The sequence below is a fragment of the Apteryx rowi genome, unplaced genomic scaffold (assembly GCF_003343035.1).
Source record: "Apteryx rowi isolate R43461 unplaced genomic scaffold, aptRow1 scaffold_1073, whole genome shotgun sequence".
NCBI lineage: Eukaryota > Metazoa > Chordata > Aves > Apterygiformes > Apterygidae > Apteryx > Apteryx rowi.
The window spans coordinates 76,795-100,178 of record NW_020447279.1 but is presented as its reverse complement, the minus strand read 5'-3'; the positions used below and the strand labels follow the sequence as shown (position 1 = coordinate 100,178).

At 37.3% G+C, this 23,384-nt stretch overlaps 1 protein-coding gene across 3 annotated transcripts in view; it reads left to right on the top strand.

Moving 5' to 3' along the window:
* Positions 1–23,384, top strand: part of CCDC57 (coiled-coil domain containing 57) — a 51,265-nt gene that overhangs the window by 3,690 nt on the left and 24,191 nt on the right. Inside the window, exons 1-9 of one of the 3 annotated variants that reach the window (XM_026071125.1) lie at positions 351–482; positions 4,565–4,972; positions 10,960–11,068; positions 13,447–13,548; positions 14,867–15,024; positions 17,442–17,642; positions 19,643–19,801; positions 20,473–20,635; positions 21,337–21,468. In XM_026071125.1, coding sequence (XP_025926910.1) covers positions 4,584–4,972; positions 10,960–11,068; positions 13,447–13,548; positions 14,867–15,024; positions 17,442–17,642; positions 19,643–19,801; positions 20,473–20,635; positions 21,337–21,468 — 1,413 coding nt within the window. In that variant the 5' untranslated portion in view covers positions 351–482; positions 4,565–4,583. Of the gene's footprint in view, positions 1–350; positions 483–4,564; positions 4,973–10,959; positions 11,069–13,446; positions 13,549–14,866; positions 15,025–17,441; positions 17,643–19,642; positions 19,802–20,472; positions 20,636–21,336; positions 21,469–23,384 lie in introns of those variants that run through there. The other 2 variants (XM_026071134.1, XM_026071143.1) reach the window with 2 other exon arrangements.

The following is a 23,384-nucleotide window of genomic DNA, read 5'->3' as shown; positions in this document are numbered from 1 at the left end:
AGGATACAATACTAGGTGATGGAGAACGAATGCAGTGAGAAAAACGAGAAACACTAGTTTGTTGAGCAAGAAGGAGAGAAGTGAGGGGACTAACTGGCAATCCCTAACGAGGCTGGAGCGGGAGGTAGCTCGAAGCCACTAGGCACCGGGCTGCTGGTCAGCTTGCCCGGGAAGTGGCCGGGCCCGGGCGAGTAAACACCTGCGGAGGGCGGGCCGAGGAGCGCTGATTGGGCGCGGGCGCGGTTCCTATGGAGACGTGCCCCGCTCGGGGCCGGGCGTCGCTCGCCGCGGTTCCCATGGAGACGGGGCCTACAGCGGCGAGCAGGCGGACGTGCGGGTTGGTGCCGGGAGGGGCTAGCCGGGACTGGGCTATTCTGCGGGCGTCTTCCGGAAGGTGCTCCAGGCCCCTTCCCCACTGTAGTGCAGCTTGTCCTTCAGAGCCCCCCGACATAGCATCCACACGTCTTGCCCCACCACCCCAGGTATTTGTTGTCTTTTGCTTCCTTCTCGCTGATAAACACCCTCCATTTGCTGCCTCTGAGTCCTAAGCATTATCTTCTGCCATGTGCCATGTGCTCCTCTCTACTACCTTCTCCAAAGAGACTTGCCCTCAACAATCTTCCTGCCATCTGTTCTTGTATCTCAGAGTGTCTGTCCCTCTGGGCCCTCCTCATGGGAGCTGCTTCCTGCCTGTTTACCATTGCCCTGGTGATGTTTTCTTTCCCTCCTCCCTGATTCTGCCTTTCTTTCTTTGCACTTAAATTGTACAACCCTCTAGTCCCACATGGTACCTGATCCCTGGTTTACCTGCAGCTCTCCCTTCCTGTCATCCCAGAGGATATCTGCTGTAGGGGACCCCGTGTTGGTACTCCTCATGGTATGTTACCCTCTGTCAACTTTTCTGGACACCCTCTAGGGTATGTACCCATCTCCCAGTCCCAGGGTTAATTGTTTCTTCCTACCATGCCTTGTCTTTTCCTTATGCAGTCCCCTGTGCCTTTCACTCTTCCCCCCATCCTGCATAATGGCAGAGCCTGACATCAGGCTATCATGTATCCCCGTAGCATAGTCCACCACGTATGTTACCAGCTGTGCCGTCGTGTTTCTGTTTGACTTTGATGAGAGGGTCCTATTACATAGATATCCCAGGTTTCTTTTGTATGTATTTGGTCCTTATCCAACTTCTGCTATGTTTTGTTCGTTCTTATGAGAATGTATAATGCATGATGTATGATTGCTGTTTTGTATGTCTAACCTTACTTGTAATTAGCAAAAGAGCTACTAACAGTAAGGAAAGAGACCTAATAAAGTCAGCACATAATTAATACTAACTTGCGTCACTGATTGTCATCAGTTTTTTCTTGGAACTGTATTGACACAGTTTCCTCTTTTTTTGTTGTTGTTTTTGTCAACAAGGCTAGGGCACAGAACCGTTTAAGCTGCAGCTGTGTTGCTATAGTCTCTGCTGCTTGTCTCCTTATGACTTTCAGCAGAGTGAAACAGCTATGATAATGCTCAGGTGGTCTTGGTTATGTCCATTACTGCTTCATCAGTAAAAACAATCGTGACTAGAGATGCTTAATTGGTACTGGCCATGGGGCATTTTTTTTCTCATCCTCTTTTCTGTAGCTTTRAAAGGAGCAGACACAAGAACAGTTTATTAGCCTTCCAGATGGTGTCCATTACGCATATCTTGTATTCTTGTTGCAGTAAGGATATGTTATATGGAGAGCAAGGGAGGGAGAGTGAGAGAAAAGTACAGCTTCTTTATACTTTGAATGAGATTTTTAAGTCTTTAAGCCCCTTTGACAAAATAGGGATTGTATGAAAGTCTGAATATTCTCAGCTATTATTTTGTATTGTTTTTCAGTATCACTATGTTCTCTCTGTTTGAAAAGTGACTAGCTCAAACATGGCATCTAATTTGTTTTTGCTGGAGTAGGGTTTTAGTAATAACACTGTGAAATCTCTACTGAATCAGATGTGCCAATATCTGATAACACACAGTAGCATTCAATTGTTTGTTATTTACAATAGAGCCATCATATTTGGTAAAATGATGCTTTTCAGAAGCTAATGTAAATCCCCTTGGGCCCACGTGCAGGGGAGTGGGAGTACTTATCAATTGCCTCTGTCTGGATATGCTTGAGGTAAATGATGAGATTGTAATGGGTATCTTTATTGTCTAGGTAGTGTAGGTAAGCTGTGCTTGTTGTACGGTGGTGTCTCTTACTTACGTCTGTGCTGTCTCCTAGGTCATCTTTTAATGTCATCAGATTTATTTATTTTTATTTTTCCTTTGACTGTAAGACATCCAGGAGATGGGTGCAACTTAGAGTTAAAACTATGTACTGTGTTTTCCATTATGGGACTCTGTGTGTGGATCATCTTGGAAAAATAACATATTTCATCTTTGCTCACTCATATTTTTATATGAGATGAATAAGTTTTATGTTATGTGTAACCCACACACCTGTCAGGGATACCACTTTTAATTTACCAATACAGTTAACTTAAAGATTTGGGAAAAACTTATTTTTATAGGAAACTGCATGGTACCTTTTTAATTTTAAGATAGTTGTAAAGAGAGATTGCATTATAAATATCTCATTTTCTAACTGCTTCTGGGTTTTTTTGTTTTTTTTAGAAAAAAAAAGACTTCAGTTTGATAATTTCAAGGCTGGATAATAGGCTGGAAGTGTGATCTTATTTTTGTTTCCTTACATAAAGGTCTTGTCTAATAATGTATTTCTAAGTTTTGCTTAGGAAGCATGTGTCAGGTTTTTTTTTAAAAGGCACTTATGAAATTGTTTCGATACTGTGTTGAGTATAGACTGAGGACAGGTTTTTTTCAGTGCCTTTAGAAATAGAGTTCAGAAACAGTCTCATAAGCACTTAATGACAACATTTTTTATCTTTTATATATTTATGATCAGAGAAAAAACAAATGTCAGATTTATTTAATATTTTTAACTGTGGTAGCTGTCAGATGCATTATGAACAACAATGGCTAAAAGGAAGCTAACTTTCTGTAGTGTTGTGTGCTACAGGCAGAGACAATACTGCTTGTGAATATCCAGTACGGTGACTTTTACAGAAAATACGTATTTCTGCTTACCTAAATGAAAAAGATATTATTTATTCTATTTTCATACCTTATTTCAATTTGAAGATTACCAAGAACAAGCATAATCTAAAGAGAATACATACTTTAATTGCCTTAAGGATAAATGTAACAGTGAGATCTAGGCAAGCAGAATTAAAAGACCACCAGACTGTTGTGTCCTCTAGCAGTGCTTGTTATTCAGTGTGCCTGAGAAAAACAAGGTTGACTTTTATTATGCTTGTCATTTCCAACTATCAGGGACTCATTTTCTGAACCTCTAGAATTAGTTTTGTCTAGTCTGTGTGAAAAATGGTGTTCAAATTGTGGCATTCTTTTGCAGGAGAGATGCTGCATCACGTTTGCTGATATGGAAGTCTCTTGCATTTAAAGAGATTAAAGAGCCACTGTTTGAAAGGCACGCTTGTCTGATTTGTTGTTCTCTGTATCCCTGTGCTTATCCAGACGGGATTATCTATAACTACTGACACAGAATAATACTGTGCTGTGAGAGAAGCTGTATTAACTCCAGAGATTTGAGAAAATGCGCTGAGCAGAGATTACTTTTTTTTCCCTTTTGTTTCTTTTTCTTTTTTTTTTCTCCTCTCTCAGTCAAAGTGTATATGACACCTCTTAGAATCAATGGTTATTCTTCTACACAGTTTATAATTAGATGTGAGGCAGATGTGGATAATAAATAATAGGTGGATGTGAAGCAGATAAAGGAGCACATGACCTCCATGTTGTTTATTTTCTTTTTAGTTTTAAAGATGCAGTTAATGTTACTGAAATACAGCTATTTCCTCATACCTGTTGGGCTTTCTGAAAAGTGACTTTGAGATGGATTTGATGGAGGACAGAACAAGAAGAACTTTGCAGTCCACAGTTAGGAAGTGATGGGGAGGGGGAGACAGGGAAATGTGTCAAGATAACTGTGGGAAGAAAAGACAAACGGGACAGAGAAATTAAAATTTTAATGGATAGAAAGACCAAATGAGCAGTGCTGTATGAGACAAGGCTGGATTGTGATTTGACTAAATTTTTCATAAATGTCTTCAAGAGAAGAGAAATATGTGTGCAATTTGCAGCTCTTCCCCTCTTTTGGGAGTATACTGCTCTAAGATTCTCCGTGGAAAGCACAGGATTTCTCTGAATGACTAAATCTTTTTATGCTTCTCTTTTCCATCTGTATAAAAGGGCAAAGAATATTTTCCCCACGTTGTAGTTTAGTGGCATTTAGTAATTAGATTGGGAAATTTTATCCCTTGATAATGCAGGAATATAATTAAGAAAGAATTTTGCCTCCAGAAATGACTATTAACTAATATTCCAGGAAACTTTAGAATTTAAATTTAAAATTCGTTGATAATCAATTATGCTATGCTGTAGATTGGGAGTGAGAAGATGTTTGATTTGTCTTAGTTATCAGCCTTAACTGTCTTCTATCACCTTTTGTTTTAGATTTATCACAGTGTAACAAATGGAAAAGGAACTAAATGAGCTAACTAAGTGGAATGAAAAAGAATGGAAAGAGCTACAGGCTTGCAAGTTCTCTTCTCAGAAGACAACACTGCAGGATGTCAGCAAGCAACTCCAAGACATGCATGAAAAATTTAACAAATTAAAAGAAGATTTTGTCTATAATCTGAGAATTTTAGAAGAGAGAGATAAAGAGTTAGAACGCTATGATGTCATGGTCACTCATCTGAAAACTTCTGAAAATGCTAAAAAGGCAGAAATTAGTGATCTTAGAATACAGCTAGATAAACTGGAGCAAGCACTTATGAAGGAAAGAAAAAAACGAGAACTTCATTATCACTGTCAACAAAACCTTGAAGACCATAAATTAGAGCTGAAACAGTTTTGCAGGTGAGATGTGACTTCCTTAGAATGGTATGCAGGAAATGAGAAACCTAGCTTCTCCAGGATATGTTTAGATTGGGGTAAAGCAGTAACATCATTCATACAGTAGAGAGCACTTTGAGCATGGAGATTTGATTATTTGTTCTGACAGAGGAATGCCTAGATTATGAACAGAGTAAGGGCAAACAGAAGTGACTCAGGCTGTCTTTACATCTCCTGTATCTTGATTTTCACCAGTGACTTGTCCAATGTCTGGAAATACCTTAGGGAAGGGATGACATTAAGTAAAAGTAAGGATGCTGTTAAACAAACAGCATGCCCCTACATAATTCACAAGGGGTGTATACTGGGGAGATGGTGTGATTAGGGGAGGGACGTGGTGTGGGGACCTGAAAAAGATTTGTCCAAAGGGGGGCACTTTTTTTGTGGGGACGGAGGTGAATCTGAAACTGTTGTAATATATGTCCCCTATGTGTTATATCAAGATACATTTGTCTATTCTGTATGCAAGGAGTTAAATGGTAATTTTGCCGACTATTATTAGTAATAATATCTAAGATTACTAAACACTAATTGCTATATTGTGCTGTGGATTCAACGCACAGTTCAGCCTTTCAATTATTTTAGGCTATTACAAGCTACTCCTGTGATAGGAATTGGATTTGCAGGCTGTTGAACACATCTTGTCCCATCTTCCCTGATAGGCTTCCTTGCCGGAAAGAAGTCCTTTGGGGCATATCCAGTCACAGGACTGGGATTTAGGGCTTATCTAACCAATTAAAAGATCGAGGTAGCCAGAGCAGTGCACTTACTTAATTTGGCCATTCTCAATGATTTTTATTTCTCTGTCTATACTTGTAAACCTTGGAAAAAGTATAAATGCTAATTTCTTGAGGTCTCTCTAAATCTTAGTTCTTTTCTAATAGAACTACTGTCTTCAGATATAATAGTATCTTTGAAATTATTCTCTCTTTAATTTGATCACTGTGATAAAATGTTCTCATTCAGACTGCATTTATAATGTAGAGATGGTTGGATTAGTTATAAATAACTTTTCAGTTATTAGAAGTGGTCTGGACATGTTAGAATTTCTCACAGGCAACTGATTGATGTTACCATCATTATGGAGCATATGCAAATTCATTTAAGGCCAGTGCAGGAATTTTATGTGGAATATATCCTTTGGGTATGGGAGGAGGAGTGTGAAGCTCTTACACCCAGCGTTGCCTGTTTCCCAGGCTGAGCTGGACGCCGATTCCTGAGCTGTACAGCAGTACAGTATTTTTCTACACCTCCCTTGTTTGTCCCACAACTCTCCAAGACAAGGCAGGTCAGAAGTACCTGTCTGGACTGCACTGAGACAGCACGTCCATTATACTTTATTTATGTGCTTAACTGTTGGCAATGGGATTCAGATCAATTTAGCTGATGTATAAATTTAAAAGCAAAATGAAGCAGAGTACGAAATTGAGTATGCATTTAGCTATTTATGACTATCCAGTTCTTGTTTGCAATTGTATCTATGTAGCTGTTATATTATAAACCTTACCTAAACAAATGCAGCAGTCATTCAGCTATATAAAATAACTATAATATAGAGTTCTAAGTAATCAGAAGATTGCAGAATATCAGTCCAGGTCTATTTAGCCATTAATATCTACACCAAGCCTCTTGAGTCTTGAAGGGATGCGACCAAAGTTTGGAAGGGTTCATGCTATTGTTGCTGAACTCGCTGGTCACAGTAGCAGTATCAGCTCTTTGAATTTGTTTGAAGTGCTGGTCTTACTGTATTGCAGAGAGACGTTTCCTTGATAGTACATAAAAATATTTGGGGCAGGGGGTATGGAGCTGCTTCTATTTTTAAATGTAAGAAAACATGTCTGAAAGCTCAGATTTTTGCTGAGCAGCTATTGCTTTGCATTTTCTTCTTATGCAACACAAATTTTGGGGTGGAGGAGATGTCTCTTGTATTTAAGTGCAAGTTTTGCAGTACTTTTCAGTGAATCATCAATATTTCATACACAGCAGTAACTGCTGAAGTATTTGGGGGGGAAATGATATATACTGATGTAACTGGTTTCAGTTGATCCATGAAAGAACTGTTTCAGATAACTGATGAAGTTTTTTGTTTATTAAATTCATAACAAAGGGATTTGAGGCTTTTTTTTTTTTTTAACCTCTGGGGGTTTTTTTTTCTTTCTTTCTTTTTTTATAAGCTTACATTTCCAGACAAATTATTTAAATTCATCATGTATCATCAGGGACCTGGGGTTTTTACAGATCCTTCATGGTCTCTTAATCAGTCTCCAGGTTTATAAAGATTAAAACAAAAATAAAGCTCAAAAATCCGAATGTAGATACTCTTACAATGTGTTTCATGAAAGCAGTTGATATAGGGTGTGGTCCAAGTAGGCAAAGCCAATATAGCGGTCATCCATATAACAAAAAGTTTAGCTATTAACAGCATGACTTTACAACTTTCTGCTAATTCTTGGCTTCTCTTACTATGTTATAAAGGTCTTTTCTAGAATCAATAGCTGATATAAAGAAAAGGGGAAAAATTGCTGCCTGCGTTAACTTGCATATAGTTATTACTGGATTATTGGAGTGGTGCGCCAAATCAGTTACTGCACCTAACATTGTACCTGTTTCTACCTGGTTTTGGTTGGATGTTGATTTTCATTTGTAAAGCTGGGTGTTCGATAACAACTGAAAACAAATAAAAACGCTTGCAACTCTGAAGTTTATCTTTCCGTTTCTATTTGGAAGAGTAGGGTTTTTTTCTGTAATGGTTACAAATACAAATGGATAGGTTTATGGCACTTCCCTCTCTCTCTGGCTTTTTATGCATCACTACTCAGCAATGAAAGTTTAGCATTATTAGTAAGTATCATCATCCCTGAATTCCAACTCTATTACTTGGTTATGCCTCGATTCTGATGCCTGTATTTTTTCCATTGCACTTGCAAAATGCCTCATTGCATACTCCTCCTTTTGTCCCACTTACTTTTCTCTGCAGACTCTTTATTTCTAGTGCTTTTTGCCATGAATTGGGTCAAGTGGCATTCCTCCCTTACTCATTTCTGAAATATTCTAAGTTCCGTTGTAACAGTTATATTTAGCAAGCCAGTTTGAGAAGCGGGTGGTGGTTGGATTGTATAGCTTGGTTTGTCTCAAACAGAAACTGAAACTAATCCTCTTGCTTTCTGAATAGAAGGCTTGCTACACAAAAGTATAGTTTCAGTTTCTGTTCTGAGGTTGCCAAGATAATGGCTTTATCTGAAGTTTGCTTTAAGAGTTATCCTTTATATTAGTGCAAAATTGTAATCAATTTGTTAAGTATTTGTCAGAGTATTTCTTGATATATTAAACCAGGAAAGACAAATGTCATTAGTCACCTTCTCCCCCCCCACACTTTTTTTTTTTTTTCCCAGCCATCCTGTTCTTTCTTATTTCCATTTACTGGGAAAAGACACCCCTAGAATGAGATGGTGGGTAATTGTAGAATGAGCTGCTAGAAACGAATGGGGCAATGATGGAGTCTGTAGAAAGTCTTTAAGCAAAAATCCATTTAGAATGATTTAACGTGTAATGTAAGCACTTGGACCAGGCTTTTGGGGAACATGTGTTGTTTTTATAGAAGTATGTAAATAAATATACCTGATACAAACTCTTGAATAACAAATTTCAGAAGCACAGACTATAACAGAAAGGAAGAGGCAGTTGTGGTCCAAATTGCTGCACTACGAAAGATATTCAAAATACTAAACCCCCGAACAAGGTCATCCAGTTGTTCTTACTCTACATTGATATACCTGACGTCTTTTCAACAATATTTGGTTGCATGTTGAAGATTACTAGTGTCTACAAATATTATCCAGGTCACTAGAAGGCTTAAATACAAGATATACTTTTGGGAGAAGTAGAAGGAGTAGTCAGTTCAAATGGCAGACTGCCATGCATTTGAATTCATAACCAGTGGTATATGGCTGTACTTTGTTCTCAGGTTCCAAAGTAAAAGATCAAGGATTCTCCAGTCTCCCCTGTACTCAGAAACTTGATCTCTACAAGTTGGTCAGCTTTATTATTGCTAGCTGAAGAAGTGTCACAGGGAGAGGTGATTTTTATTTTCATGTATTAAGGGACTTTCTAAAGATTAATGGTTCTGACCTCTTCTGTGGCTTATAAACTTGGATTATGAATATGGAATTTCTGTTGTAACTAACTGATGCAGTTCATATAGTCTGTTTAAAATTTTGAATAACTTATTTAAAAACAACTTGAACTGTCTCTTGCTAATAGCAATATGTGAAATAGTTGCCTAAATTAAGATGGGAAAAGTAATGACTTGCTGGACTCTTGCTAGATCAGTTACAGAAAGGCCTCTAGATGTTATATTGCTAAGGAACTAGGGAGAAAGATGGGTATGTTGTTCTTACCTGTTATTAGCTCCTTATTTAAAAAAATAAAAAGAGAAAGAGAGAGTTGGAGATAGACTTTTCATCAGAACCAAAAGTTTGGTTTTCTTTTTGAGCAGTGAAACCTCTCATTCAAGAAAGGGAAGAGAATGATGCATTTCAAACAAGACTTTCACAGAGAAATTATATCCTGAATGTACATATTCATACAGCGTGAAGGTTTATAAGCAAAGTTAGAAACTGTCTACCCTGCAGAGTGATATTGTAACTCTGCTGGCAGTGGAGGTTGTGTTAGGACAAGTTCTGTTCAAGTCTGCTGCTGCCAATCTTGCATATTACCATGCTGACCTTTTCTGTATGCTCGCTAACAGAAACTCCTTCCCCATTTTGACTGTAGCCAGATTTTGTGTCTAAAATGCCCTACCAGTAGGTTTCAAAGCAGATGATAGTATTGAGGAGAAGATGCAGCAAGAAAAGCTTTTCTGGGAAGTCATTATGGCTGGAGTCTATGGAGATGGACAGAAATATGTGGGCTTTTCTTTTTTTTTTTTTTTTTTTTCCCCTTTTAACCTATAATTAGTCCAGATTATTTTGTACTTAAGTGATTTGTGATGAATCCCTGTTGGTCAATAAATAAATGGGGCACAAACAAATGCATCTCTAACATAATGTGAGGTCTAACAACTTAAAAATATATATATCATGTTATATTTTCATTCTGCTGTTTGCCAGAATGTAGCTTTGCTCAGAAGAACGCTCAAGAGTCACACTCGGTGACAAATTCAGCAAGCTCCAAGGTCAATGCTACAGCTAATAGATTGTACAGGATCTCTAGAGGTATCACCAGAGACATAGCGGTGGGATTGAAGAGCAGGTATTATCTTTTGACTTTGGCAATGTATACTGTTCCAGAACTGTTGGAGGGCAGGGGATAGGGGAAGGACTATGTGGACAAGTGGAGAGTGGCTTGAATCATAGAAAGCAATTAAGTTAACTAAATTGGATTCTTAGGGAGCTTCACCAGTGAACATTCTCTATGATGGGCTATGAGAGTGGGATAAGCCTGCATAGAAGACGGTGTCTAGTACGAATGCTGTTCAAACCCTAGTGAACTCTGATGGCTGAGAGTTATAATGACACATGCTGAAGTTGAAACAATATTCAGTCTTTTTTTCGTAAGGGAAATGAATAGTGGACTAATTTACCAAGGACTGTGATATACTCTGCATTGCTTGACCTTTTTAAATTGAGACTGAACATCTTGGAAAAAATCAGTAAAAGTTTATATACTCTGTTAAAAAGGAGATTGAGCAATTAGACAATAATGGATCATGTTGTTTTAAATGGTTTGTTCACTTCTTATGTATGTGATAATTTAAAAATAGTGATTTCTAATGATCTGTTGTAAAAGGAAGGTTTGTCTGTTTTTTAATGGTGACTGTTCCTTTATGAACTTACTGCATCTTGTATTTCCAATTATGTGTTACCACTGGAAAGACTCCCCTCCCCCCCCCCCAATGCATGCCTCTTTTGGAGACAGTCTTTAATTTAAAGTTGTTTTATTTTTGTTTATAGCTCTAAGAACAGCAACATAGGTCATCAGTGTGAGGACTATGTGAGCCTGAAACATGTCATGGAAGGAAAACTCCAAGAACTGGAAGGAGAGCTTGCTAGTCAGAAACAGGTATAAAAATATGCAGAAACAATGTTGTGTTAGGGCACCACCTAGCAATCTATCCTTTCTTATTACGATGCTCTGGTTTAAAATAGTTGCATGAGCTTTTATTTTTGCCTTTTTATTTAAATGAATGAGATATGTGATGACAGTTTAGAAAATGCTTTGGAMTTCTAGGTATTATTTAGTGCTTGTGTAGTAGCTCTTGCTTTACTTATCTGGCAGCTGCCACTTGTGAGGAACTGTTAAGAATGTGTTTAGTAATCTGAGATTGTGTAAGATTTTAAGTATGTAGATAGCACAGTGCTAAGTTTGTTAACCTTGAAACTTCAGCAAAGGTCAGCATCTAGAAAGCAGAGGCAGCTTTAGGCAAGATGGGTAGATAAATGTACTTTGTGTGTCATACTCCTGATTACAAGGGGTTTTTTTGTTTTGTTTTTTTTCCCTCCCTTCTGCCTCTTATATTGCTATCATCTCATCATAAAAGGATAGTCTGATCAACTGACAGGGAAATCTGAGCTTCAACTGTGATACCTTGGGGGGGGCATTCTACAACCTATATATTGTAAAATCTTAACAACAAAATCTTCCTTCCTTATTTTTATATGAAAATGTATTTATGATACTAAAGTTTTTTTTTAATGTTTTTACATGTCTGTGCTAATCATTACAATTAGAATGGTTAATTTTTGGTCTGTCATCCAAACCAGTATGTATAATATAAATTGGAGAGGTAGGAGATATTGCTATGCAATTACAGCTTGAATCTACTCAACCAAACCTCCCTGCCCTCAAAATGGTAGTCCTACTGAAACAGCCCATCTTCATCTAGGAGTCTGTCACCAACTTGCTTCCCAATGGTAGTTTATGAACCTACCTTAGGGAGTATGAGCACTTTTCACTTGGAAAACACTAGGCAATTGGCTTAACTTAGAAGTTATCTTTGTGTGTGTGGTTAAATTATAATGATAAAACTGATTATCTGCTGTTCCCTGGATATAAGGGCACATCACCTAATGCACACGATTTATGGTAACTTTTCTTTTTCCATTTCCCTTAATCTAGCACACTATATTGCGTCAACTAGCCAAAATCTCCTCCTTTGACTTCTTCTCCTCTTGCTTTTAAGTCTTGGTCATGAATCATCAATTGCAATCCTGGAAGTAGTATCTCACAAACACCTTTTTTTAATACTTCACCATTTCAACAGCTGTACAGGCAATACAAGAGAGAGTCTTTCCCATAGCTTCCTCTCTCCCAACAGACCTCTTGTCAATTTGCTATCTTCAATATGAAATACAGTGGTATTTTTCAGGCCACTTTTCAGTAAGGCTTTAATTTTTTTAGCTTTTTATTAGGTCTACAAGTATTCCCTTTAAAAGCGTCTTGACTGCAGCCAAAATTCTCCCTACTAATAGCAGTGGATTTTCTTGCTTAACTTGAACAAAAAGCTTAGACTTGGGTCTAAGTTTATAAATTTCTATGATGTACTTTTACCATCTTTCTTGTGTGGTTTGTCAGTGACCATTTTTTGTGCTTTAGTACTGTTTTTATCATAGTCCTGCAAAAGTTCTGCAAAAATAGGGGAAAACAGTGAAATGTTTATCATAATTAATTTCATACACACACACACACACACACATCGGTGTGTTTATAAGAAAGTGGATGTCCTAACTGTTTGTAATAGATTGTACATAAAAAAATCTATATCCCTTTATTTATGTGCTTACAGCATGTACTACTCTTGTCAGCATACTTTTAACTTCTGCTAATACTTGTTATTTTATATTTAAAATCTTACTTAAAATTGTGACAAACAGGGCTAAAATAACTTCATTCTGTTTCTTTTTGGGGAGTCCAAGATAGCCCAAGCCCACTTGCTATCTGCAGATGATATGGCTTGTTTCTAAATAATATGCCTAGTTTAAAAAAACAAAACAAAACAAAAAAACCTCCAACTCTTAGTACTGGAGGGGAGTTGCACTTTCCTGCTCATCTGAGAGTTAAATAAAATACAGATATTTCCATACTGAATAGTCTTTGTACTGCAAACACTAAGATGTCTGTATAGGAATTGAGCTTTAAAGTCTATAAGGTTTTCTTTCAAATAAGTTATTTTTTTCCCTATAGTTATGGAATATGAGCTTATTTTACAGAGGATGCCATTTTGCTGATGTATTTCTTTAAATTCCCCTTTGCTGTACAAGTCATATTAGGGGAACTAGCATAGACCAGATGGTAGGTTTCATTCAGGACATTCTGATCCTCACTAGAGCAGAGAAAAATGGTGCAATGATTTAAAAAAAAAAAAAAAAAAAAGTGACAGTACAGTGTTTCTCCATCAGTATTACTGTATTACCATTACCTATCTGTTGCTCCCATTGTAGGAACTGCTAGCTGAATTTGATGCGGAAATGAAAAGGCGAGAACGTGAGTTTCAACAGCAGACAAACAAAATGGGTGACTTAGTTCTGTCCCATGAAGTTAAAGTAAGTTATTTTCAAGCTGTTATGCTTTACTCACAGAGCTGAATGAGTTTCTAATAATCTCAAGTCACTCCTGTGTGAAATACATGAAAAGATGATGCTCCTAATTTTTTTATTTTATTTTTTCTCCCTTCCATGTGTGTTGAACTAGTTGGTTCCAGGACAGCAGGAAGCAGAGGTACTTGCAGTATGCATCTTAACTTCATTCATAGTTACTGTGCTTTTTCCCTACATAAACAAAAAAATTGTCTGGGTCCTTGAAGGGCCTATCTCATTCTTATAAGATTGGTAATAAGGAAATCGCTCTTCCAAAATATGTATTCTCTGCTTGTGCATTCTTCACTGATAGTCAACATTACTTGGAAGACTCTTTGCTTGTTTTACTTGTTTCAGTTGTGATTTGTCTGATGGTATAGTAATTCAACAAACCAAGGTGTTTAGAGGTAAAATTCATGTTAAATCAACTGATAGCACTGGAAAAACCAGACAAGCTTTCAGGAAGACTACTTGTATGCCTAGAAGTTTGTCAGGTTTTTTTCCAGCTGCCTTTTTTTTTTTTTTTTTTTTTTTTTTCCCCCTCTAATAAAATAAATTACTTCTGACTGCAAACTTTGCCTTGCCAAAGGCTTATTAGGAAATTAAAAGGTTGCCTAGCCATTAGTGGTGTCTGTGGATTCCTGCATATTGAATGCTGACACAGCTGGAGCTTGTTTCTGGATATATTTTTTTTGCTTGTCCTGGTGGGGTTCTCTTTGTTTTGTTTCAAAGATGCTGCTGTAGTAATGGACATAAAGACTTTATCTTACTGCAGTCTTGTCTATAAAGATTGCAAGACCAACTGCTGTTAACTTAGTATGAACAAAGCAACTGCATGTGTACTTATTAAATGTAAACTTACATATGCTATTGCTTACTGTGCAGTATGCAGTATACCTCCGATAGTACTTCAGAAGGAACCTTTAACTGTTGTAATTTTCAGACTTGAGTGCATGGTTAGATATCTGTAATACTGTTTCTGTCTCTAACACTATGTGCAGTTGCATTTGAATGTAATAATTCTCAGTACTCTGAGAGTAGAAGTTTAAATAACAGCAGAGGTTATAACTTATGAGGAGGATGTTTTAAAGTGTTTTTCTTGCACTAAAATTTTCACCATTCAAATTGTTGAATACTTTAAATAAATGAATATAAATTTTGTTTGTTTGTTTTCCCTGGAGCTGTTGTTAACATTTCAACTGTGTAAGGGCTCTGGACGTCTTTAGAATGAAGTCGTATTGGGGCTAATTAGAATTCTTGAGTCTTATTCTCCTTTTTTTTAAAGGTTAAACTGCTGACCAAAGAACTGGAGGTCCTGAAAGAGGCTGGAATGAAAGCTGCAGAATCACTGCAAAGAGCAGAAACAATTAATTTGAAACTTGAGAAAGAGATCAAATTCAAGGACTGGGAATTTAAAGATTTTGTAGCTGTGAAAGATGCTCGGTATTGTACAAATTTGATTATGATCAAAATTAACTGCCTTTCAACTTTATTCTTCTTCGCATGCTCTTTAATAATAGCAACAGTTTGGGATGTATATAAACTAATTCATCTAGTAATATCCACTGTTGCAACAAAAAGTAACCCTTGCTATGAAATATTTGCTAAGTAGCATGGATTTCAGACAAGTTCTGATGCATTCTGTCTGGATGTATCCTGTCTCACTTTAAAAATAAAATTTTGTCTTAAAAGTTCTAATGGTTCAGTGTTGCCTTCTGCCTTTACTAAAAAAAACAAAAAACAAAAACAACTTTTAAAGGAGGCAAACTTTGAAAGGAATTAGAGATCCATATTGAAAATCTATAATTCAAGACTGGAATTAATTACATACTATGTGACTTGTCTTTTTTAGTTCAATATTGACAGATAGGATGGAATTAATTATTAGGTTTGCATACAACCAGCACTGACTCATAATTTAAATGTCTGAAGGAACTAGCACCATATTTTTTGTGTGTATGCCTCTCAACTTTGGGGAGAAATTAGTGTATAATTTCACTGCTTAACCTGAGAAATTATGATTCCTTAAACAGACTGTGGATATTCTTATTTGAATGGATCTAAGGAATCTGTATAACACTGGTTCAAATTTAAGACTTATTCATAATTCCATTTCCGTTCCTTCTGTTTATGTTTAATCCTTTATATCCCATGGGGGTTTAAGGAAACAGCACCAAGAAATCTTGCAGCAAAGACCTGACTGAAAAATAGTTAGGATGCATGTGTGTTTGGATGCTGGTTTGTTTGTTTTGTTTTTTAATAAAATGAGTACCTTATGGTCTTTCTCCACCCTGAGTTGCCTGAACTTTCCACTCTCTTATTTCTGGCTTCACTGTCCCTTTTTCCTCTTTGCTTCGTGTTCCAGATTTTTATAGCCTCTCCTACTTTTAGGCCCTGATTCTGGGCTTTGAACTGGTATGAACCACAAGCATTTCTGCTGTGTAAACTCCATTTGTCTTTAAGATTTCTGAGACATGCCAGTAATGTGTTGTTACTGAGCCATATAATTTGTTTCAAACATTTAAATCCAAGGAAGGTCATCATATTTAAGAACTTGCATTGTGTCTACCAAAGTAGTAGTTGTGCATGACCTTTAACAAAGTTTTGAAGAAAACTCAAAGTTTTGGGAAGAAATTTTGAACATCACAATCGTGATTTGAAGCTATTTTCTCATGATTTTATGTGGAAAGATATGTGAGGGCTTCTACTTGAAAAGTAAAATCTTCTACCTTCCTGTAAAAAGGGAAGGTGTGAGTTTGGGACTCTTTGGGACTTCCCTTACTTCTGAAGGAAAACCTCAACTCTATTCATTCTGGTTTCCCTGTGTTGAATGGAGAAAGAGGACTCCCTAATTGTTTTACTGGATTTGACAAGGCAACTCCTGAACTGGAAAGCAGGGTCCCCACATGAGTGGGGGGTAAGAACTGGAGGTGTTAGCTGCTAGCCTCACCTAAATGCTATGAGGGAGGGTTGCATGATGCGTAGGCATCAATAGACAAAGGTAACTTTTGACAGGAACTCAGGTGGCTGGCTGCTGAATGGAGTTTAAGTGCATAGCTGAATAACATGGCAAGCTCTTTTTTAATTTTCTAGTACTGATGTTTAAAAAAAGTTTGTGTATTTTTTTGTTTTGTTGTTTTTTAGGACAGAACAGAAAGAAGGACAGAAACAGAACTGAAGTCTTACCAATATATTTTGGAAAATGCTGAGGGCATACTCACACATTTAATTTCCACATTGTTAGTTACATAATTGAGCCCTTCTTCCTGACTTTGTAACTTTTAAATGTGATTATCTGGGCTTTGAAGTTTCTAAATCTGGTTTTATTCTTTTCCGAATGCTTGCTGTGTTAGGATACAGGAATTAGAATATCCTTCCAATTGTTTAATTAATGTGAAGAATGTTTTCAGTATGGTATAACAGTATTTTGCATGGAAATAAAGGAGAGGTTCTACTGTTAAAATAGTAGCTATTCTATGAGCTATTTTAAAAACACCTTAATTTTTAAGATGGTTCTGATCCTGTTATTGGGTGAAATACTGTTGTTCTTTGTGCTGAGCACAAACTTAAAGTTCTGTGATAAACTGGAGCTAAACTCTTTGCAGTGGTATAAGAAAGATTCTGCCCCCATCTTGAGTCCATCCAAACACTGGCATTTTGAGTTCAAAAAAAAAAAAAAAACCTAGCCTGTTCCACTGACAAGCTGAGGTTAATTTCTGTTTGCAGAGCTTCTGACAATGGTTTTCTAAATCTGCTCAAACAAAATTGACGAGAAAGTAAAACAACAGTTTGGAGGGGGAAAAAAACATGCTTTGCGTTGCTTGACACCTCACTTTATTCTGTTTCTCTTCATCTTCTAGACATGAAGTACTAGATCATGCTGCAAAGGAAAAGACTGCAATGCCAGCTTCAGTGAAAGAAGCCCAAGCTGAACAATTACAAAACCTGGAGAAACAGATTAGGGAACTGCAAATGAGACATAAAATTCTGGAAATGGAGCTACATAGGAGAGAACGGAGTCACAGTGCTTGCTTAAGAGAGAAAGATGCCCTTATTGGAAAGTGAGTTCCCTAATTTATCTTGTTTCCTAAGTTCTAATGAAAGTGTACACTGTATTGAGATAGCTGTTTGGTTTAACGTTACCCACTCATCTTCCCACAGTTCTTTATGGGGACCCTTAGCCTGAAAAATGTCTATAGAAGTATTCCTTTCCAGAGCTCTTTGATAACATCAAAGTTGGGATAGTTTTACAAAAACTTCTTTCTCACTTTCCACAAAATATGACAATCAGAAGTGTTTTGGATTTTGGAAATCTCAAACTAGTTTTTAAAATTTGAGAAGTCTTACACAGAGGACTTTATCCTGTCATAGTTGAAGAAGGATCAGTATGCAGCTGTTCATCTAAGAGGTACCTACCCCTGTGCAACATAAAACCCATTTACATCAAATATCTTTTTCCTCTGTGAGGACAAACTGCTTTTGCTTTCCTCATCTTTTTGCCTGCCCTCAACACAGAAGATGTTTGCAAGATACCATGTAGTTGCAGCATGTCCTCTTAGATGTATGTGATGCTGTAATCAAAGAGGTCTCAAATGGATCATTTTTTCCAGTGTCAGTATGTGCAATACTTCACAATACCATGAGTTCCTTAGCGAGCTGGGACAAGGGAATGAGAATGGCAAAGATCTCAACAGCACCTACAAAAGATCATCTTTATTTGGGTGGAAGTTCTTTGTATGTTTAGACTAACTCTTGTATTTAAAAAACTTAGCAGTAGCTTGACTGGAGGTTAATGTAAGAGCTATTTCTGATGTTTATGTCTTTATTACTGATAAGCCTAGATTATGTTATCTCCAAACCTCTGCTTCTTTCAGAGGACTAACTTATGGCTGTGCCAATGCAATTTCATGTCTAATCTTGACATGTCTAAGGTGTCTAAGGGTGTTGAGAAGCATAACCTCTGAAATCTTGTTTCAAGATTCTTTAAAATGCCTGCCTGTCAATACCATTTTAAATAGTGTATCTCTCTCTCTCTCTCTCTCTCTCTCTCTCTCTCTCGGAAAGGATTGGTAGTTATTCTGCTTGCACTCTTTAGCCTTCAAGGCAGTAATAATAAATTTTGGTTCCTTTTCTTTTTTTTTTTTTTTTTTTATGAAAGATGTAGTGCAATGGCTATAAAGGGAGTCTGATAATAAACTTTTTCATCTCCAGTCTAAGGCATATATTTAGAACTTATTCTAAGTAACACTTAATTTCTGAACAAAGCTAAGATTCACTTTTCTAGAATGTAGATGCCTCTGTTGCTTATCTAACATGGATTCCTATTTTGTAAATGCAGAGCAGCAATGTGAACTCTTTCTCAGATGTTTGTTTCGGTTGCTTGGGCTTCAGTCTTCCCAATCCCCTCTTTTTATTTCTTTTTTTTTTTTTTTCCTAAAGTTCTCACTTATTATCCTTTGGTAGGGATACTGCTTGCATACAAACCCTTTGAGAAAGGTTCTGTTAAGTATAGGATATGTCCATATGTCTGGTAAAGCGGTGTGTTGCCATATATGTAAAGCTATGACAAATGTAGGTCTAAGTAAACTTATACTGTCTGAAATTGTATATGTATTATTACAACAAAATGTGTAGCAAAATACTGATATKTTTATATAAACATAAGTTATATGATTGACACCAGCAAGAACAGGCTACTCAAAGAATTAGCAAGAGAAGGAGCTGACATAGGAAAGAAAGTAGCTGGAAATCTAGAGAAGCAACAACACACCAGAAGAAGAGAGCTTCCTCCATAGCCAATCTGTAAAGAGGCAACTGCCATTCCAAGAAGGCCATTGGAAATAAATCAAAGAATTGTCTAGGTGGCCTGCCTTTTACACAACTGAAAATGCATGGTTTGCAATATGCATTTGGCTCATGAAAATAAAGTCCCTCTGAGCTTTTAATTTAAAAGACGTTATTGAACAGTTTTACATGCAAGATTGCATCTTATCTTTTGTTTATCAACTTAAGCAAGTATATATTCACATGGGTTTTGTTTTTGTTCTTTTCCTGGATATAGACTTCAAGAAGAACTTGTAACACTAAAAACATGCTGGGATTCTCATCTGATTGAGATTTCTAAACAGTTTGCTTCTAAAGACTTCCAAATTCAATCAATGCATGAAGAAGAGAAGTTGTTGAGGGTACAATTGACCAAGTTCCAGGAAGATACAGAATGGTAAAGAATACTTTGTCGAAAGTGCCCTTTAGAGTCAATCTTAAAATTGCCCTGAAGTCTTAACATTTTTGTGTTGTAAAAGCCTTTGCTCAGTCCTAAGGAAATTGAACCAGTCTTCAAAGCCCTTAAGTTCTGAATATGAGATTTGTCTCATTCTGTGCGCCTCCTAGCCCTCCTCTTTCTTTGGTTTGTTTGCAATTTATGCATATGCAGCAGGCTTTGAGCCTAGCTCTACTCCAGTGATCCAGCAATCTTCTGTTCCTGCTTCCTAGCCCTTTTGTATCCTATTTCCGTTATTAAAAAATCAGAAGCATGCTGTGGATGGTTTTGCTGAGAGCAGTATCTGTTGAAGAGCAGTTTATGCAGCTTGAGCTGAGACAACCTCTGAAGTTGACTCTAAATACCCATACAGATGTACTTTAAGAGACTGCTGAGTTCTCAGTAATTTAAATGCTTCTGTCCAGGAAAATATTTAGATTAGAAATAGAATATAACTGGGTTTTTTTGTGTTTTTTTTTTGTTGTCAAAATAGAACAAGAAAAGAAGAAGAGCACAACAAACAAGGCTGAGTGTTTTTTTGTTTTTTKTTTGTTTGTTTGTTTTTTAATATCTCAACATTTATTCTGCTGAAATCAACAGTAACACTTTCAGCTTTGTTCTGTTTATCATAGGTGTAAACAACAACTGGCTCCGGCAGCTGAAGGAGAACAGATTCTGGAACAGAGTAAAGCACAAGAAGAACTGGACTGGCGGCAGCACTGTGAGAAAGCTGAAAGAAATCAATATCAGAAATCAGAGGATCTAATGCAAAGCCTGTCTTCAGCAAGCGAGCAGGTCAAAAGATCAAATTAATTCTGTTTGGAAAACATCTGTTGCATAGAGAGTTACAACATTTCTTTCCGTCCTGGTCTTCATCAGGCAATGACTTCAGTCTACTTTCAAAACCCTGTTAAACATTATTTTTTTTATTGTGCTTGGCAGGTCATCAAATGTGGTTTATCATAAACCAGAGTAATTCTCACAGACACTTCTAGCTGCCTTTTTTCCCTTACAGTGAAGTCAAGACAGCCTGAGAGATGCTACTGCGTTTCTTTTGGCACTATAGCAGGAAAAGAGATATCCTCTCAGAGCAGCCACAGGCCAAAGAGACTTTCACAGATCATAATATAGCTTAAATTCTGTCAAGGGAACAATATTAGCCACGGGGGGGAGCTATTTTGTGAAGTGTACTAGCTGCTGTTCCTGAAAAAGGAAATGAAATACAGCATCAACATCTTTTTTTGCCCAGAGACTATTACACTGGTGTTCTGTTTTGCCATTGTCTTCAAAAATGATTCGTAGATATCAATAGGTGTAGCACAGGGATACATCTGAGAGGTGAATCATTATGATCCGTTTCACAGCATGGACTTGAGACAGGGAAGCCAAATTATTTTTCTGTGAAAGAGGTTTTTGACAGAGCCAAAAGGGATATGCATCAGTTATGTACAGTCCCTGTCCTGTGATATAAACTTTTTTTTTCACCTCTTTCCTAGGTTGAAGCTGATCTACAGAAGACAGAATACAGGCTGCATGAAATGGAGACTGTTCTTTCTGCTTTCTCTGAGAGAGAGCAAACAATCCAAGCACTTTGGAGTCATGATATTTTACCTGAAGGAGAGAAACAGGTTAGACAACAATTACTGTCTTGGCTTGGATGGATTCACAATGAGATGACAACCCTAAAGGGCTTGTTTCCGCTGAACTTCTTGTAAGCAGTTCGTTTGAGACACCCTTTTAATTCAAAATACAGACATATGTAGCCTGGAATACATGTAGATTAAGTGTCACAGAATTCATAATGAGTCTGATCCTCTACTTGCTGGCAAAAGGAGCAAACCAGATGTAAGAAAAACGTTGCTCCAAAAAAAGGACAATGCACTGTAGCATTGTGGCACTTCAGAACGGGTAGAACTATTTGCTGGTGTGTTCCTGAGGCTCTGTGTTAGTTGAAATTCAGAGTAGATTTTGAAGTTGTAAAGCTAAAATTTTAATTGAATGCTTTAAAAACAGATAATTCTGGAGATCTACTTGGTCATTCTGGGAGAGCTTTCTTAATTATTTTGGTCATCATATCCCTTATTCTTTCGGCAGAGATGTATTAAGAAAAGACTTTTGTAAAGAATGAAAGTAGAGTGTACTGTGATGCACCCTACTGGGCAGTTGCAGRTTCTCAACAGTAAACTGGTAAGAATATATTATCAGATCTTGCTGATGTGAAAAGCAGTGTTAAGCAAACCTAATGTTTTCTGAATACAGAAAATAGTTTGAAGATACTTCCTGAAAACAACTTTTAAATTAAGATAAAAAGGGACAAAAGTAGACTGGTAGCAAAAACTTCTTATGGAGCAGATTGCTCCAATTTCATCTGAAACTAGACTTGATGCAAAAGCTATATATCTGATCATTCATCTCAGCAAAACCATTTTTGTCTCTGATTTATATGAAAGGACATTGTTTAAAAACAAAACAAGCACCAAAAAAAGTGTTCCGAACTGGAATCTTTTTTCTTTTATTTTTTCTGTACAAAGTGAAATGTAAACAAACAGGGGGAGATTTGTGGTTAAAATTGACAATCCTTGCAAAGTATTCTTCAAACTTCTTCCCAAAGAAACAACAGTGTGTTTGCTTTCCTCTGATTCAGGCTACTGGGGCAAGATAAGTTATAAATACACAGTGCTATCGTATCCTTAGCATACAGGTCCTTTCTTCAAATTGGTCTAGGATCCTGTGAGAGTGCTAGAAATACTATGCAAGTCACATCCTGAAGACTTTAACTGAGCAACAGAGGTGTGAAAAACACCAGCCTGGAAATTCTTCCTTGGAACCGATTCTGAGTATGACTTGGGCCATAGCTGTCTGACTGGGGCATACTAATACCATACAAATGCACAGATAAGGACAGATTGCTTACAGTCATTCTGTGCGATTTTCTGGTCTTCTGTCTAGATCCTTTTCCACTAGCAAACACCTGGAACAGTTGTATTTCTGGTTCAAACTTCAGTGGCTCACATCTGTGTTGCAGATTGGTGTGGAGTTCTGGGTCCCAAAATTCAGAACATACCTGGGTGATGTACTGGTACCTGCTGCTGCCTTTCTCTTCATGCCTCTTCAACCTCCCTTTCCCCTCACCTCATCTTAATAACCTTGGAGAGACTGTAAAAGCAGAATAGGGATTATTCACATCTTCCAGGTTACCCCTGTACTGTTAAGGGAGGAAAGAGCCACAGGAGAGAGATGGGCTGTAACGCAGTCATTGCCCTTGTGAAAGGGAAACTTAATTTGAAGGCCATTAGATTCCCAGCTTTCAGATCTCACTTCCAGAATAGCCTGATGACTGGGAAATAAGGGGATTGCAAGAAGTGGGGAATGATGGAGAAGACTGAAGAAGGAGTAGTGTTTGAGGCTGTGCAAGGCATAAAGGTTAAGATTTAAATATTTTGCTGACCTGTCCTTTGTACAGGGGCTCATGAATTGCTTTTCCCTCTCAAGAGGCAGGACTGCTGCCTTGCAACAATTTCGGGTTAGGGTTGAATAAAAACAA